Source organism: Hyperoodon ampullatus (assembly GCF_949752795.1).
Source record: "Hyperoodon ampullatus genome assembly, chromosome: 1".
In the NCBI taxonomy this organism is placed as follows: domain Eukaryota; kingdom Metazoa; phylum Chordata; class Mammalia; order Artiodactyla; family Ziphiidae; genus Hyperoodon; species Hyperoodon ampullatus.
In genome coordinates, this window is record NC_136914.1 from 125,052,680 (window position 1) to 125,069,663 (window position 16,984).

At 57.8% G+C, this 16,984-nt stretch overlaps 1 protein-coding gene across 1 annotated transcript; it reads right to left on the reverse strand.

The window, feature by feature from the left end:
• Positions 1-10,863: 10,863 nt before the first annotated feature.
• NKX1-1 (NK1 homeobox 1) lies at positions 10,864-14,412 on the reverse strand (the record flags this gene model as incomplete). The annotated part of the gene is made up of 2 exons (XM_079716446.1): positions 10,864-11,717; positions 13,962-14,412. 2 exons carry the CDS (start codon positions 14,410-14,412, stop codon positions 10,864-10,866), a joined length of 1,305 nt encoding a protein of 434 aa, XP_079572572.1.
• Between the last annotated feature and the right edge of the window lie 2,572 nt (positions 14,413-16,984).

Genomic DNA, 16,984 nt, shown 5'->3' on the forward strand with positions numbered 1-16,984 from the left:
TGTTTTGGCCATTCTGGGTCTTTTGCATTTCCAAACAAATTTTTGAGCCACCTCACGTGTCTGTCGCTGTTGCTAAAAATAGTAATGGAATCCCAAAAATAAATGAATGAATGAATGAATGAATTTGTGCCACCAAAAAAAAACAAAAAAAGGGCATCTGAGATTTTAGGGATTGTGTCGACCCTAGAGATCACTTTGGAAAGTATAGCTGACCTTAGAAAACCACGGGTTTGAACTACACAGGTCCACTTACACAAGGACTTTTTCAGCAGTAAATACCACAGGGCCCCGTGAGCCATGGCTGGTTGACTCCTTGGAGGAGAACCACAGACGCAGGGGCTGATGGTGCGGTTACACGTGGATTTTTGACTGCATGGAGGTAGGCTCGGTAGGGTCCCCTCAACCCTGAGATGTTCAAGGGCCATGTGTAATGTCATTTTAATATTAAATTTTGTAATTAGTGAACTTAGAATATCTTTTATTTAGGTTTTCTTTTTATTTATCATTTATTTAGGTTTTCTTTATATTTTCTCTGTGTTTTGTAGTTTTCAGTATACAAGTTTTGCATTTATTTTGTTAAATTTATTCTTAAATGTTTTATTCTGTTTGATGTCATTGTAAACGCAGCTGTTCTCTGAATTTCATTCGTAGATTGTTCATTGCTAATGCATAGAAATACAACTACTTTTTTTATGTTGGTCATATCCTGAAACCTTGCGGAACTCACTTATTAGTTCTAATAGTTGTATGTGTGTGTAGATTCCTTAGGATTTTCTATACACACTGTCATGTCATCTGCAAGAGAAAGTTGTATTTCTTTCTTTGCAGTTTGGATTTCTTTTATTTTTCTGTCTTGCCTGGGTGCTCTGGCTAGAGCCTCAGTACAGTGCCGGATAGAATTGGAGAGAGCAGACATCCTCGTCTTGTCCTTGATCTGAGAGGAAAAGCTTTCAGTCTTTTACCATTGAGTGTAATGGTAGCTGTTTTTTTTGTAGATGGCCTTGTATCAGGTTGAGGAAGTTTCCTTATGTTCTTAGTTTGTTGAGTGTTTTTGTCGTGAAGGGAGTTGAATTTTTGTCAAATGCACTTTCTACATCTATTGAAATGATCATGTGGTTTTGGTCCTTTATTCTTTTCGTATGGTGTGTTACATTAAGTGTTTTTCATATGTTGAACCATACTTACATTCATGGGATAAATCCCACATGGTCAGTTTCAGTAGTCTGTATATTTCTAGGAATTTGTCCATTTCATCTAGGTTATTTGTTATCGTTTGTTGACATACAGTTGTTCATAGCATTACTTTATAGTCATTTTTATTTCTGTAAGGTTGATAGTAATGTCTCTTCTATCATTCCTGATTTTAGAAATCTGAGTCTTCTCATTAATTTTCTTGGTTAGTCTAGCTAAAGGGTTATCAGTTTTACTGATCTATTCAAAGTTGTTTTTCTGTTATTTTTCATTTTTTACTTAATTTCCACTTTAGTCATTATTTCCATTGGGTTGCTTTGTATTTAGTATTTTTCATTCTTTTTCTAGTTTCTCAAGTGGAAGTTTAGCTTATTGATTTGAGATCTATCTTCTTTGTAACGTAGGTGTTTACAGGTATAAATTTTCATCTAAGCACTGCTTTAGCTTCATCCCATACGTTTTGGTATGTTGTGTATCCATCTTTATCTCAAAAGTATTTTCTAACTTCTCTTATGATTTCTTATTTTACCCATTGTTTATTTAGGAGTTTGTCGTTTAATTTCCACATACTTGTGAATTTCCCAAATTTCCTTCTGTTATTTGATTTCACATGTCATTCTGTGTAGCCAAAGAACATGTTTTGTGTGATTTCAGTTCTTTAAAATTTGAGACTTATGATCTATGCTGGAGAGTGTTTTATGTGCAGCTGAGAAGATGAGTATTCTGCTGTTGATGGGTGTTCTGTAGAGTCTGTTAGGTCTAGCTGGTTTATAGTGTTGTTTAAGTCTTCTTTTCCTTATTGATCTTTACCCCAGCAGTTAAATCCATTATTGAAAGTGGGGTATTGAAATCTCCAACTGTTATTGTTAAATTATCTATTTCTCCCTTGTCTGTCAGTTTTTGCTTTGTGTATTTGAAGGCTCTGTTAAGTGCATGTATGTTTATACTTCTTATTTCTTCCCGATGGGTTGACCCTTTATAGCACAGCCTTCTCTATCTCTAGTACTAAACAGTTTTTGCCTTAAGGTCTCTTTTGTATGATGTTAGCGTAGCTTCTGGTGGTTTGCATGGTATATCCTTTTCCAGCCTTTCACTTTCATTATATCTCTGAATCTAAAGTCTTATGGACAGCATATATTTGATCATGTTTTTATATCTGTTCTACCAAGTCTCTGCTGCTTGAGTGGAGTGTTTAATCTACTTACCTTTAATGTAATTGCTGATAAGGTAAGATTTATGTCTGCCGTTTTTCTGTTTTTCTACATGTCTTTTTAAATCTTTCTTCCTCTGTTACCTTTTTTTCTTGTGTGTTAAATGGCTGTTTAATTCCCTTGTAATACTTTAATTCCCTTGTGTCTCTACCACTATTTTTTAAGTAATTTTTTTCAGTGGTTGCTTTGAGGATTACGATGAACAACTTAATACAATCTACTTTGGATTAATAACAATTTAATTTCAGTAATGTACAAAAACTGCTCCATTAGAGCTCTGTTTCCTTCCAGCTCTTTTCTGCTATTTTTGTCATACAAATTGCATCTTAATAGATTGTAAGCCCATCAACATAGTTTTGTAATTATTACTTTATGTAGTTGTCTTTTAAATCAGATAGGAAAAGAAGACGTTTACAAACATAAGCACATTTATACTGTCTCTTATCTGGCTCTGTAGTTCCCTTTCCCAGTGCCCTAATTTCTCTTTGAGGATTTGAATCTGGTATCTTTCACTTCAACCTGAAGCACTCCCTCAGTGTCTCTTGTAGGGCAGGTCTGCTAGCAGTGAAGTCTCTTCATTTCTGTCTCTCTGGGAATGTCTTCATTTCTCCTTCGTTTTGAGGAATAGTTTTGCTGGATGTAGAATTCTTGGTTTAACAGTCTTTTTCTTGCAACACTTTTTTTTTTTTTTTTTTTGCGATATGTGGGCATCTCACTGTTGTGGCCTCCCCTGTTGCGGAGCACAGGCTCCGGACGCGCAGGCTCAGTGGCCATGGCTTACAGGCCCAGCCGCTCCACGGCACGCAGGATCTTCCCGGACCGGGGCACGAACCCGTGTCCCCTGCATCGGCAGGCGGACTCTCAACCACTGCACCACCAGGGAAGCCCTCTTGCAACACTTTGAGTGTGTCATCCCACAGCCTCCTGGGCTGCAGGGTTTCTGGAGAGAAGCTAGCTGTTAGTCTTTGGAAAGAAGCCTTGAACACGAGTTGGGTTTTTAATTGCTACTTTCAAGATGCTCTGTTTGTCTTTATCCTCTGACTGTTTTAACCACGAAGTGTCTAGTTAAGGTCTCTTTGTGTGTGTCCTACTTGGAATTTGTTGAGCTTCTTGGTTATAGAGATTGTTTCTCATCAAACTTGGCCACTGTTTCTCCTAAGATTCTTTCTGTCCTGTTCCCTCTCTCCTCTCCTAGGACTCCCATCATGTATACACACTTGGTTGATGGTATCCATTGGCCTCTGAGGCCTGTTCATTTTTCTTCATTCTTTTTTCTGTGTCTCAGACTGTACCTGTTGACTTGTCTTCAAGGCAGCTTAGTGATTAGCTAATGATTGGACAGAGATTTCCTTAAATGCTTTGATCCAGTGAGTCTGGTGGTTTTCCGACTAGCTGTGTGTGCGTGTGTCTGTGTGTTGGGCACACCTTCAACGCTCTGCCAGCCAGTTGCTGACTCTGCCTTGGCTCTCACTTGATGAGTGTTTTGGTCTTTGCTCCATGAGAAAGTAGCATGTTATAGTTTTAATTGACGTTCCTCTTAGGAGTGAGAGCAAGCATTTTTCATAATGTTAAAGCATTCATTGTTTATCCTTTTCTGTGAATTGTATTCCATACCCTTTGCCCATTTTTCTGTTAGCTTATTGGTTTCTTATTAAACTGTGGGAGCTCTTTATTCAGTAACAAGCTGTACATGATGAGTCACAAATATTTCCTCATTTTATCTTCTGACTTTGCTTATCTTGTTTTTTGCCATGTAGATTTTTTACGTAGTTGTTTTTACGTAGTTGAATTTAGCCAACCTTTCATGGCTTCTGAGTTTTGTATTCCTTCCCCACTCAAAGATTGTATTAAAAAATTCTTCCATCTTTTCTTCTAGTACTTTTATAGGTTGCATTTTCATGTTTAAGTCACTGATCTACTTACCATTTATTTTGATATAAAATATGGCTCTGGAAATTCAGTTTTTTATTTTAGATACCCATCCAGGTGTCCCAACACTAGTAATGAATTCGTTTGTTTTTGCAAATTTAAAATACTGCCTTTATCATTTGTTAAAGTCCCTACGTACAGTGGTTCTATTTCTGAACTTTGTTCTATCTCATCAACTCGTCTACCTATTTATATATCATCATACTGTTTTAATTACTGTGCCTTGGTAGTACATGCCTATGTCAAAGACCTCTTATATTTCTGTTCTCTTTTGTATAACTTCAGGTAAAGTTAGATAACTAATGTTTTTATAAAATTTAATTCATGACTGATTTGTGACTGGTGCTCTTTGCATCATATCTTTTAATGACTCTCCATGAGTGTTTATTAAGACAAACCCACAGGTCCATGTGTTTCTGGCTGGCAGGAGCAGCAGTGGGAGCTGGGCTGGCCCTTCTGGCCAGTGGGGCCCAGTGGACTGTACCTCGGGGAGCAGGCTCCACCACTCTGAGCCCAGGGCCCCCAAGAAGTGACTTGATGCTGAGGGGGTCCTGGGTGGGTCCCACTTTCCTCAGAGGCCCCAGCGGAAGCAGAGGAAGCTGCACCCCCTCTCTTGGTGCCCTCAGTGTCCTGCCTTCCCACCTGTCTTGTCACATGCTGCTTGGGACCCCATGAGTCAGGGAGGGTCAGGGGGGCCTGGGAGAGCCTGGGCAGTAGGTGGGTGTGGAGCCAGCAGGGGAAGGCTGCACCCCGTGTGCCTTGAGGAGCCCACTTGCATGTGGGAGAGCAGGGCGCCCCAGTGAGGACCTGGCAAGCAAGAGCGGGACTTCCTGGGGGATGGGGTCCCAGGGCCTCCCAAGGCCGTGTAGCAGAGGGGTGTCAGTGCTGGCGTTTGGGCTAGGCAGGTTCTCGTCAGGAGGGCGGGAGCAGTGAGTGGGGAGTCCCTGTCAGCGCGGGTGCTGTGGGGCAGTGCGGGCAGGGCTGGTGGGAGCGGTTGCTCACGTGGCACTGAGGGCTCTGGCTCCAGCCTGGGAGCATGGGGGCTGCCGTGGGGTGCAGGGTGGGATGGTGCTGTGCCCTGGTCCAAGGCAGACTGGCTGGGTGGGCTCAAGGAGTGGCAGAGGGACGGCAGGAGGGAGGACTGGCAGGGCTGTTACAGCGGCACTCAGAGCTGGCTGCACAGAATGGAAAACTCTTGAGTAACAGTGGCTTGTGAACACAAGGCTTTAAATGTGCTTCTGTTCTAAGGTGGTGCCCAGGCTGGGGAGGAGGCTGCACAGAGCCATTGGGCCTCATCCCTTCCCAGTATCAGAGTACAGGGCCTGTATCCCCAAGACTACATCTTGGCCCAAAGTGGCTGCTGGAGCTCCAGCCATCACTGGGTCTGCAGAAGGGGGGCAGGGGTATGTGCCTTGGGCTCAGCCATTTCCTGTAAGGAGCCTCCCTGGGAACCCCTCCAGCAACATACACTCTGCTCATGCCAACTTGGCCAAACCTAGTCACATGGCGTTGTCCAGCTGCCCTGAAAGCAGGAAAAGTTGTCTTTATTCTGGGGATGGGCGCCCACTGCCATCAGCTGTGTCCTGGCAAGAGGAAGAACCTGTCAGTGCCCAGCAGGGGCTTCTCCAAAGGGGGCCACCACACAGCTGTCGGGTATGGGGTGAGACATGGCACCCGGAATTGTGGCCTGCCTACAGGGGATGTGGTCGTGGAATGGACGGGACTTCCCCCTGCTACCCCGTGGACCTGTGTGCCTCAGCTCTGCACCCTCCCCTTGAGTGACAGTCCCTGGGTCCCTGAGAATGACCTGTTTGATTCCTCCCCACCCCCTCCCTGCTACTACTACCCTGCCTGCCCCAGGTGCCCCGAGTTGTCTGTCCAGCCTTGCCCTTCACCATGGAAACACCACACCCTCCAGGAAGCCACACCTGGCTGGGGAAGGTCCCCCAGCTGAGTGACACTTAAGTGGTCCAGGATGGAGACCTGGGTGCCACCCTGGGATGGGGGACGTGGTAGGTCACGCTGGCTGACCTGGAGCAAGGGGTGGGAAGTGGGGAGGGGCACAGGAGGCTGAGTGATGGGCCAGCACCACTGGCCTGGGGAGGGCTGGGGGGCCTGGAGAGGGGGCCACAGGAGAGCTGCCCTGTGGAGGGGGGATGGAGCGGGAGTTCGGTGGGTCCTGGGAGGGGAGTGAGGTGCGGCTGGGGGCACGTCTGAGATGGGGCAGAGCTGGGCTTGGCCCCTGGGGCTCATCCTTGCCTCTGCAGGACAGGGGTGGGCACAATGGGTTCCCCCGAGCTTTGAGAAGGAACCGGCAGCATCCGCAGCAGGAAGGAGCAGCAGCAGACCCGGCAAGGGCGCAGGATGGGCTGTGGGCGGGCAAGAGGGTGGCGTGATGGGCGGGGGAAGGGAAGCCATCGTAGACAGCTCTTCAGTAACTTCGGCTCGGCTCTGAAAGGGGGCCACACTGCAGGCAGCCGGAAGAAGCAATCCCGGATCGGGTGGAGACACTAGAGCGTATTTGGACACCAGTACAGCCCGGCAAGGAGGGGTGGAGGTCCTGGGGCTGTTCCAGTCCTCATGGCACTGACACCAAAGTGGGACCTTGGTGGGGACAGGGATGAAGTGCCAGCAGGGCCACCGTTGAAGGGGGAGGGGAGGGCTGCGGCAGGACGGGCAGGTGGCATGAGCCTGCCGTGGGGGTGGGGCGGTGGGCACTGGGAGTCCTGAGCGGGGAAGTGAGCACAGTGGGCCAGGGGCAGGCTGCAGTCCAGGTGAGTGTCCCCTGAGGGTGTGGCTGTGACTGGGTAAGGCTGAGGGTCCCCAACATGCCCAAACGGAACAAAGCTGGTTAAAGTTAAGTGGGGCAGGCAGGCAGGGAAGCGGGTGCAGCTGCTAGGGTGCTCTGCAAGGGTGGCAGGTCTGTTAGCATCCCCCACAACCGCTCCCCTTTTTACCAGGAATGAGAGCGCATCCTCTAGAAAAACTACGTTTCCCAACCTCCCTTGGCTAGGAGTGGTCATGTGACCAAGTTCTGGCCAATTGAGATGTGAGCAGCTGTTACATGGGCTTCTGGAAATCACCTTAAAAGGAGGCAGTTTTGCCCCTCTTCTCTCTTCCTGTTTGCTGCCTAGAACGTGGATGTGATGGCTGGAGCCTCACCCTCTATATGGGTCCATGAGGATGAGGCAGTGGAGAGCTGGACAGAGCTGGTTCTCCAAGGACCCTGGGAAGGTGTCCTAGCTGCCCAGGGCTGCCAAAGGCCAGCATTCCCTCACACAAGAGAAAATAAACAATCTCCTTTCAACTTCTGTTCATTCAGTTTTTCTCTTTCATGCAACCAAAGCCTAACACACAGCAAGGGACCACAGCCAGCCAGCTGTGGGCTGGGCACAAGCAGGGGAGGAGGGTGGGGCTCAGCAGTCCCTGGGCAGGAGACTGGGGGGCAGTGTGGGGAGGGGAGCCCCCCAGGGCGGGCTCTGGGTGCCTGTGCTTGTCCAGGCTCATCCCTACAGGGCCTGTGTCTTGCTTGCTCCTTCCACATGATGGAAACTACTTGAGTACCATTCTGGGATTGGGGGTGTATGCTGTCTGGGGCCAGGGCTGGTCCTAGGGGCTGGAGGGGGGCCTTCCCAGAGCACATGAAGATCCTGGGGCTGTGCCAGTCCTCATGGCACTGACAACAAAGTGGGACCATGGCGGGGACAGGGATCAGATACCAGCAGGGCCACCACTCCCCTCTGCTTCCAGCTCAGGAACCCCAGGCTGAGAACTGGGCAGGCAGGGGCCCCCCATAGCCTATTGGGAGCAAGGGTGGTAGGGCCAGCTGGAGGGTCCCTGAGGAAGCAGCCAGAGGAGCCTGCACCCCCAAGTTACCCAGGTCCGTGGCGGATTCTGAGCACCTGATAGGAGAGTGAGTGGGAGGGCTGGGGTGGGAGCTGGGCCTGTGGGCACCTCCAGGAGGGGCAAGGGCACCCAGGCCGGGGCCAGGGCCTGTTTCTTCCCATGTGACCATGTGCAGATACCCGCAGCTCGGATGCCACTCGGGTGTGGGGAGGCTCAGATGGGCTGACACAGGGCCCAGCACATGGTAGGCATGCACCAAAGAGAGACTGGAGGGGCCCAGGGAAGTGACAGGGAGCTGTCCCCGCTCCCACAGCAGGGCCTGCACAGGTGCTCAGAGCAGCCCAGTGTATGCCTAGCCTGTGGGCCAATCACGGCTGTGGTATCAGCTCAGGGCTGAGTCTGCGATCCCAGAGGTGGAGCCGGGCGGGTGGGGGGCGTTGATTCCCTGCCTCATGGCTTCCAACGCCCCCCTGCACCGGTGTCCTGAGCCATGGTTTACTGATGTTGAAGGGTCCAGCGGTGTGGCCGCCTTGTTTCTGGGCGACCTTGGTGAGTGAGGGCAGGATGTGGGATGGGGAGAGGAAGGAGGCCAGAGCTGTCGCGTCTCGAGTCTGAAACTCCCTCCCTCTTCCTCCCCTCCTGCCCCACCGTGGACAACGCTGCAGGGCCAGGCCTCGTGGAGGGTCGGGGGCACTGGTCTTCCCTGACCTCTCCCTCTGTTCCAGCAGGTTCCGGCCCAGCAAGGTGGGCTTAGGGGAGCCAGGGGGCCCCTGAGGGACAGGTCCAGCTCCTGCAAGGTCCTGATGGTTTGCCCTCCTCTGGCCTCTCCCCCCAGCTCCTGGAAGTGGAGGCTGTGGCTTCTTGCTTGGCAGCCCCCTGGCATCCTGTTTGGGCTAAGTGCACAGTAATGCTGATGATTTGAGGCCAAGAGCCTTCTGGAACCTTCTGGAGCTTTCTGGGGCTGCTCTGTCAGCTGTCTACACCCTGGAGGCCCAGGCCTCAGCAGTGAAACCAGGGGTGTCCTCACCCTTCTGCACCCCGGCCGGTTGGATTCGGGGACATTCCGGCTGCCCGCAGGTTGGGTGGAGGATTCGGATGGCGGCTGACCACCAGGAGCGAGGATACTCCGAGAATTTCAGCAGCACCAGCCCCGAGCTGACGGGGAGGGCAGAGGCGGAGTGTTGCATGGGGCGGGGGGGGGGGGGGGGGGGGCGGTGACTCGGGTCTGAGGCAGGGGTGGAGCCGCCTGCGGGAGGCCAGAGGCCCAGGCGGCGGGGGCTGCAGCAGTGGGCAGGGCGGTTCCAGCTGCCTCCGCCCCTCCCCGCTGCGCGGTGGTCGGGGGCTGCTTCTCCCCCACCCTTTGCCCACTGGTGATGGAGAGGACAACGTGGGGCGCCCTCTCGTAGGTGAAGGCGGTGCGTGCGCGCCGCGGCTTCCCGGACTTGGGCCTGGACGGCGGTGGCTGTCACTCACACGCCGCAGTGTCGTCCTTCTCCCCAGCCCTGCCCACGGTGGTGGGTGATGAGCTGAACAGCGCAGGGAAGAGTCCCTCTGAGAGTTCGCTAGTCGCACACGGAGCGGGATGTCCCCTCTGCGGGCGCAGGGCTCGGCCGCGGAGCAGCCACGGGGCGGGGCAGGCGCACGGCTTCACCGCGCTGGCGTCCAGCGACAGTGGACACCCACCTTGAGTGCCGACGGGGCTGCGGCGGGAACCCCCTCACCGCGCGGCAGTGCCCGCGTCCCCGAGCCTCGGCTCTCGCCTCGAGTCGGCCACCCGGCCCAGGCGCCGCCGCCTCTTGCCTCCCCTCGCTCCCCAGGGCTCCAGGAGCCCGCGTGGGGACCGCGCCCAGGGCCGGGCTGCAGGCTGTTGGAGGAGAGGTGGCCGCGCCGGACTCCCGCGGGCCGGGCTCGGGGTCCGGCTCAGGCGCCGTTGGGCAGGTTGCTCCCTCCCGGCCAGCCCCAGCTTTCCTCCATTGGGAAGCGGCTGGAGCCCCCTCCTCCTTGGGCCGGCCTGGTGCTCGGGGAAGGCCGCGTGGATGCGCATTGGGGCGGGGGCGGGGGCAGGGTCGGCGCCCAGCGCGAGCGCTACCCTCAGGCTCCACCGCGCGGGCACTGTCCCGCTGGGCTTCCCTCACCCCCAAGCGCCCCGGGCGGAGAAGGGGTAAGGGGAAGGGAAAGAGCAGGGACCCGGGACTCCTGGACCGGAGCCTCAGCGCACACAGCACCGAGGCCGCGCGCCTGTTCCCAAGCGCGTGGGGGTACCCGGGCGACGCAGGATGGGGCGAGCTTGGCCACGGGACGCCGGGCGGCGGGGAAACTGGGGGGGGCCAAGGCCCGCGCCGGGTCGAGCACCCCGGAGCGCCTCGGTCACGCCGAAATCCCCACCGAAGGGCGGCGAGGACGACGGGGCGCGGGCGACGCGGGAGCCTGAGGGGCTTGGGCGCGGCCTCGTGCGGTTTATTGATTGAGTTCGGCAAAGTGCTTCCCAGAGGGCCGGGCTCGGCCCCGACGCGCGCGGACAGTAGTTTATAAACTTAAAACTCTTCTGTAGCAATCGGCTATATACAGAGTCAGCGACCGCAGCCTTACAAAAGGGCCGACCGGCGGGCGCCCTCGGGTCCTGGGCGCGGCCTCAGGGGCGCGAGGGCCGCCCCGCCCGGCGTCCCGTCCTGTCCCGAGGCCGTGCTCAGAGGTGCGGCGCGTAGAAGGCGGGAGCGCCGTAGGTCTGCGAGCCCAGCACGAAGGGCGACAGCACCGCCGGGCTCGACAGGAAGGGCAGCTGCGCGGCGCACACCAGGCCGCCGGGGCCGTGCGCCGGGTACCCGGCCGGGCCGTGCATGGCGATCGGCGCGCCCATGGGCGGCGACGGGCTGAGCGAGCTGAGGCCACCGGGCAGCCCCGCGCCCGGCCCGGAGCCCGGCCCCGGTGCCCCTCCGCCGCCGGTCGGCGCACTGGTATCGGCGCCCGGGTTCTGCTTCTTCCACTTGGTGCGACGGTTCTGGAACCAGATCTTCACCTGCGTCTCGGTGAGGCTCAACGACAGCGCCAGGTTGAGGCGCTCGCACACCGACAGGTAGCGCGTCGCCTTGAACTTGTTCTCCAGCGCCACGAGCTGCTCGTAGGTGAAGGCGGTGCGCGCGCGCCGCGGCTTCCCGGACTTGGAGTCGGAGCCCGTGCGCTTCCGCTTGGGCTTCGTCGCCGTCGCCGCGCCCTGCGGGGTCGTCCCCGCGTCCCCAGGCGCCGCCGAGGCTCCCGGCGGGCCCGGGGCTCCGGGAGAATTCCCACGGGGGCCGGGGACAGCGGCCTCATCGACAGCGCCTGGGGGCGCCTCGGCCACGCCCTGGCAGCCCGACCCGCGGGCCCCGAGGCCGCTGCCGCCTCCCCGCGCCTCCGCGCCGTGCGCCGCCCCCGCCTCGGGCGCCTCGTCCTCGTCCTCGTCGTCGGGCGCCTCGTCCCCGCTGTCCGCGCTCGGGCTGCGGCCACCGCCGCTGCTGTAGCCGTTGGCCTCGGCCTCGTCCGCCTTGCAGGGGTCGCCGGCGTCTGCGGGCGGGGACAGGGCGGGGAGGGAGGACAGCACAGTTAGGACCCGGCGCCCTCCCTTCCGCTCGCTCGCCCCTCCGGCGCCCTGCTCCCCTTAACGAATCCCTTTTCCTGTTGCGTTGCTTCTCTTCTTGCCTCCCTTTCCCCTTAGCGCATTCGTTTCTCTGCCCTCTCCCCTCCTTTCCTTCTCACCCTCCCGCGCTTTCTCTCTCCGTCCCCTGTGCATTCCTTCTCGCCAGAGGCCCCCCTTCCCGCCATCTCCCGAGCCCTGCGCCTTTGCCCCAGCAGGGCAGGACGGGGCCGCAGGGCTTATGGCGGAGGGAAAGATCCCATCGATCCATGGGGCAGATACAAACTTAATTAAACTCATTTTGCGTAATGTACAAACTAGTTAACGGCCATTTAATTTATTTCAGCGTACATTACCCTCCAATTACCACAAGGCTCCAACAGAGCCAGCCAATTACCGGGCATTTAAGAGTGGGCCGGGCCAGAGTCCTGGGGTGAGGTTGGAGCCCGCTGTGGGGAGGCGATTTCCGGGGACCAAAAAAGTTGCCCTGGATCCATCCCTACCTCAAGACTTGTGGCCCTGGAACTTGGCCACCCTTGGCCCCTCGGCTGAGACCCCAGCAGGTCCAGGCTGGTCCCGACCAGGAGGGCCTGGCCTGGGCAGTGGGGGTCTAGAGCAGTCAGTGCTGAGACCAGCCGGGATGGGAGTCCCCACTAGGTGAAGTCTGAGCAGCAGCTCCGGACCCTCCAAGCAGAGGCCCGTGCGGCGGCTGCAATCTGAATCTCAGAAATTTGGAAGAAAGCATCTGTCCTGGTCAGGGCCTGGCAGGGGTGGCGGGGAGGGGAGGGGAGGGGTGTTTGTATGCAGCCAGCCCCTGCTCCCACAGGTGGTCATACAACCAGGAGAGAAGCCAGGGCAGGCGCCCAACACCATGCCGCCCCGTCGGGCACCAGGGCCCAGTCAGGTTGGCACGGAGAACTGGAGAATAAGGGACAAATTCAGTCCTGGAAGATTCCTCCAGGGTGACCACGGGCTGCGCGGAGGCCGGCAGGGCAGATATCCTGGCCCCCACCCATACCCCTTAGCAGGAGGAGAGATGGTCCCCCAGGTGACCCTGACAGCACTTTGCCATCCAGCTCCTGCTCTGTCCTGGGGTGGGCTGAGGAAGTAGGGGCCCTGACCCAGCTCCCTCCCTAAACTACCAAGAAACTGGGCCTTCCGACTGGGATGTCTTCCCCATTTGATGAAGGTTCCGAGTGGAAACTCCCAGAGCCCTGGCCAGGCCGAAAGCCTGAGGGGCTCCCCTCCAGCCTTCCCGAGATTGTTCCTCCTTCATCTCCGCCCAACCGGGAGGAAGCCCAGTGCAGGTGCTGGGAGGCCCCTCGCCTGAAAAGGCCCACCCGAGCCCTGCCGGCCCTGCGTGCCTCTCCCCGCGGGGCAGAGGGCCCAGGAAGTTGGAGGGAGGAGGGCCGGTGGAGGGGGCACCAAAAGCAATCAGGAGCCGGTCGAATGCAATTCTCGATCACTAGCGGCCCCTAATAAGTGTAATAGGTTTTAATCGAGTAATTATCCGAATTTTGACCCTATAATTTAGATGTTCGGGGGGAGTTTGCAAGGTGCTTGAAAGAGATATGCATGCAGCCGTAATGGGATATCGACCAGGCCGGGGTTGCGGGCCGCCCCATTACCGGCCGCTTTCCGCCGCTAAGCACATTTCCCCTTAACTGTAATCGAAGGGATTTAATTGTTTTTCCAGAGATAACCAGTGTTTTGTCACAATTAGTCCGATTTGTCCAAAAAAAAAAGAGAGAGAGAGAGACAGAGAACGGAAAAAAAAAGGAAATAAAAGAATGGAGGGAGGGAGGTCTCCGGAGGCTGCGGCGGGAGTGGGGAGGTCACGGGCTAGCCGCCGCGCACGACTCCCCCTCCTCTGCCACCTACTGCCCTCCAATGCGGGGGGTGCGCGGTGGCCAAACCTGGGCCGGCCATGCAGTCCGTAGCCCTGGGCCCGGCCTGGGGGAGGCATCCCGGGAGGCACCGGGCGGTGCGGGCCCTGGAGTCCGGGTCGGACGCAGGCGGCGGGTGGGCTGGTGCGGGCCCCGCGCGCTGCGAACTTTCCACCGAGCCTTGGCGCCGGGCCGGTCAGGTTCGCCGAGGGGTCCCGGGAGCGCAAACGCGTAGATGCGGCCCGTTCCTCTACCCCCGCGACCCGGCGCCGGCCGTGCCCTACTTACGCGGCGGCTCAGCTCCGGTACCGGCTCCAGCTCCTCCGGCGGCGGCGAGGGCACGGCGCTCCAGCTCCTCTGAGCGCGGCGGGCGTCCCGGGGCGGCGGGGGCCGGGGCGCACGGGACGCACGCCGCGGGCGCCACGGGGCCCAGCAGCACACAGCGGCGTCTTCTGCTGTTGAACTTGTTGGGGTCCAGGATGTCCAGCACCGAGAAGGAGGTGGGGCGCGGCGGCGGGCCGGGCCGGGCCGCCCCAGCCCCCTCGGGCGCCGCGGGCACCGTGTCGCTGGCGGCGAGCGGCGGGGCTCCGGCCCGCGGGAAGGCGGGCACCTCAGCGCGCCCGTCCATGGCGTCCCGGGCGGCGGCGGCGGGCGCGGGCGGTGCGGACCCCGGACTGGGCCCGGGCGGCGGCGGCAGCGCGGGGCCGTCCCCGGTAGCCGCCGGGCCGCTCGCGCTCATGCCGGCCTCCCGCCGCTCCGGCCGCTCGGGCCCCTCCGGCTACTGGGCTCCCATCCCCGGCGGCTCGGGCGCCGCCGCACGGTCTCGCGCCGGCGGCCGCGGCTCGGCTCGCTCCCCGTGCCGCCCCGCGCTCGGCCGGTGCTGCCTGGCGCCGCCGCCGCCGGCTCAGGAGCCCGCCGCGCCCGGCCCGCTCATTTATGGCGGCCCCGCCGGCGGCGCCCACGCGCCCACTCGCCGCACACACGTGCGCCCGCAGGCTGCCGCGGGCTCCGCCGCCCTCGTTAGCGCGCGCGCCTAATTGGCTGAGAAGGGTCCCGGGCGGAGGAGGCGGGTCCCGCGTGGGACACACGGACTGCGCCCCGGGCCCGACCGACAGACCCACAGCCCAGAGCCGGAGTGCGGTCCGCGAGCGGCTGTCGCGGTTCGCGGCGTGCCGCTGCGCCTCCGCTGGTCCGGAAACGGCGCGCCGGCCTCCTGGGCGGAGGGGGAGGGGACAGCCCCGGCTTTTAAATAATTGCGGGATCCGTCTGCGGACGGGCCGCGGAGGTCCCCGGGCGCGACTTAAGAGTTGGCTGGGGCATCCCGGCGGCCGGCCGGCCTTTCCCCCGGCTCCCGGCGCTCGGGGCCCTGGCGCCCTGGCGGCTCCCGAGGCTTCGGCGCCCCTCGGCGGCTGGGGCGAGGAGTGGGGTCCTCGCGGGCCGACTCTCGGGGTCTTCGCCGCGTCGTAAGCCCCCTCCCAGGCGTTCCGTGGACCTCGGTCCTGCCTCTCTCCGTCGCTCCGCTCGAGGTCTCCTCTCGTGTCTCGGGGTCTCCCTCGCTCAGGGTCTCCGGCCCTCTGTCCCCTCCCGCCCCCGCCCCCGCCCCCTTCGCGTCTTCAAATTAGGGCCTGGCCTCGAGTCCCCGCCGGGGGCGGGGCCGGCGGCCCTCAGGGTCGCTCATTAGACGTGGAATCGAAAATGGGGACGGCTGGAGGGCCCTCCTGTCCCCGCCCCCGCCCCCCCCCCAAAATGGGGACCGAAAAAATCGTACAGACGGCAGGAGGCCTACACAGAAATCGATAGCCTCAAGGAAGGAGAAACGTCGCAGCAAACTCCCCCTTCCCACGCCCGGAGAAATAAGTCCTTCGGTCCGGATCTTTATGTGTGTACATTTGTCTACAGCGGCGAGGTTTGCACCCCAGGGCCCTGGCCCTCGGGGTGGAGGGACCGGCTGCCGTCCGAGGGCGGAACCGCCGCTGTTCCCTCTGCACTGCGCCCGCCAACGGGCACACCGGCCGACCGCGGGACCCAGGCGGGAGCCGGCAGTGGGAGTGCGCGTGCGAGTGTCTTCAGGGTGTGCGGCTGTGTGCGCGCGGGCGTGTGCACGAGCGGTGTGCGCCGCCTCACACTGCGGTCCCCGGAGCCTGCTCTGCGCACAAGGACGGGTCCTTTGCAATTACCGCGGGCAATGATCCTTTGGAAGCAGAAATTAAAAGTTGGGAGAAATAATGGGGGACCGATTGGCTGTAATTTGGGCCAAGCTCGGACATGCTTAGCCTCGAGGAGGCGGGGGGAAGGGGGCGGCGGGGGGGGGGCAGGCAAGACCTCCCCTCCCCCAGCCGGTTCCCTCCCCCGCGTGCTGGTCGGTCCCGAGATTCTAATCAGACCCACAACACTGTGTCCTTCCTTGCCAGGACTTGATTATTCTTTATCTTTAAATTATAAATCACCTCTGGGGGAAGGAGGGTGGATAATCTCTCATCACAGAGAGGTAATTATCTCCTTCCCACCCCCACCTTCCTGGAGGGACTCTTAGGCTCTCTCCACCCCTCCCCCAGCAAAGTTTGAATATAGATGTGCACACGCATTCACACGCACTCACACAAACACGCATTCTCCAGCACGTGCCACACACGAGCGCAAATCCATTCATGAGCACCCGGGCACACCGTGTGGAGCTTGTGGCTCATAAATGCACCCACCAGCACGGGCCTGGTCTTGGAGGAGGGGCACACAAGGTCCCCTGTCCCCTGAGCTGCTGCCTGACCCCCCATGAGGCACGGCTACTAGGCATCCTAAGGGGCCAAGTCCCAAGGGCTGGGCCCTGACCTGGCTCTGGGTGGCCGAGTCTCAGTGTGACATAGTGTCACAAGCTCCTCAAAGGCATGCTCACACTCCATGCCTGTCCCTCCGCAGGTCACCAGGCGAGGCACAAATGCAGCAGTCCAAACTGCCACACCTTGCTGGGTGGGCAGGGGGCGGGCAGGGGTCTGCTTTCACCCCCGTTACACGCACACGTGAGGAAGAGAAACGTGAGCTCTCTTGGTACAACTTTCATTCAACATGAACACAAACGCACATAAAATGATGTTTTATATAATGTGGATGTAGTATAACGTATGGTGATTACCACTAAAGCATAGTAAGTAGAATACAATATGTTAAGTACGATATGTAATAAGCATAATGGAATACTATACTGTAATATACAACCACACTGTGCTCCTCTTCAAAGCACATGCCCACACTCAGCACAGCAAAGTGCTCTCCCTGCCGAGAGGTGTGGGCTGATCCAGGGCTGAGTGCTACTTGGA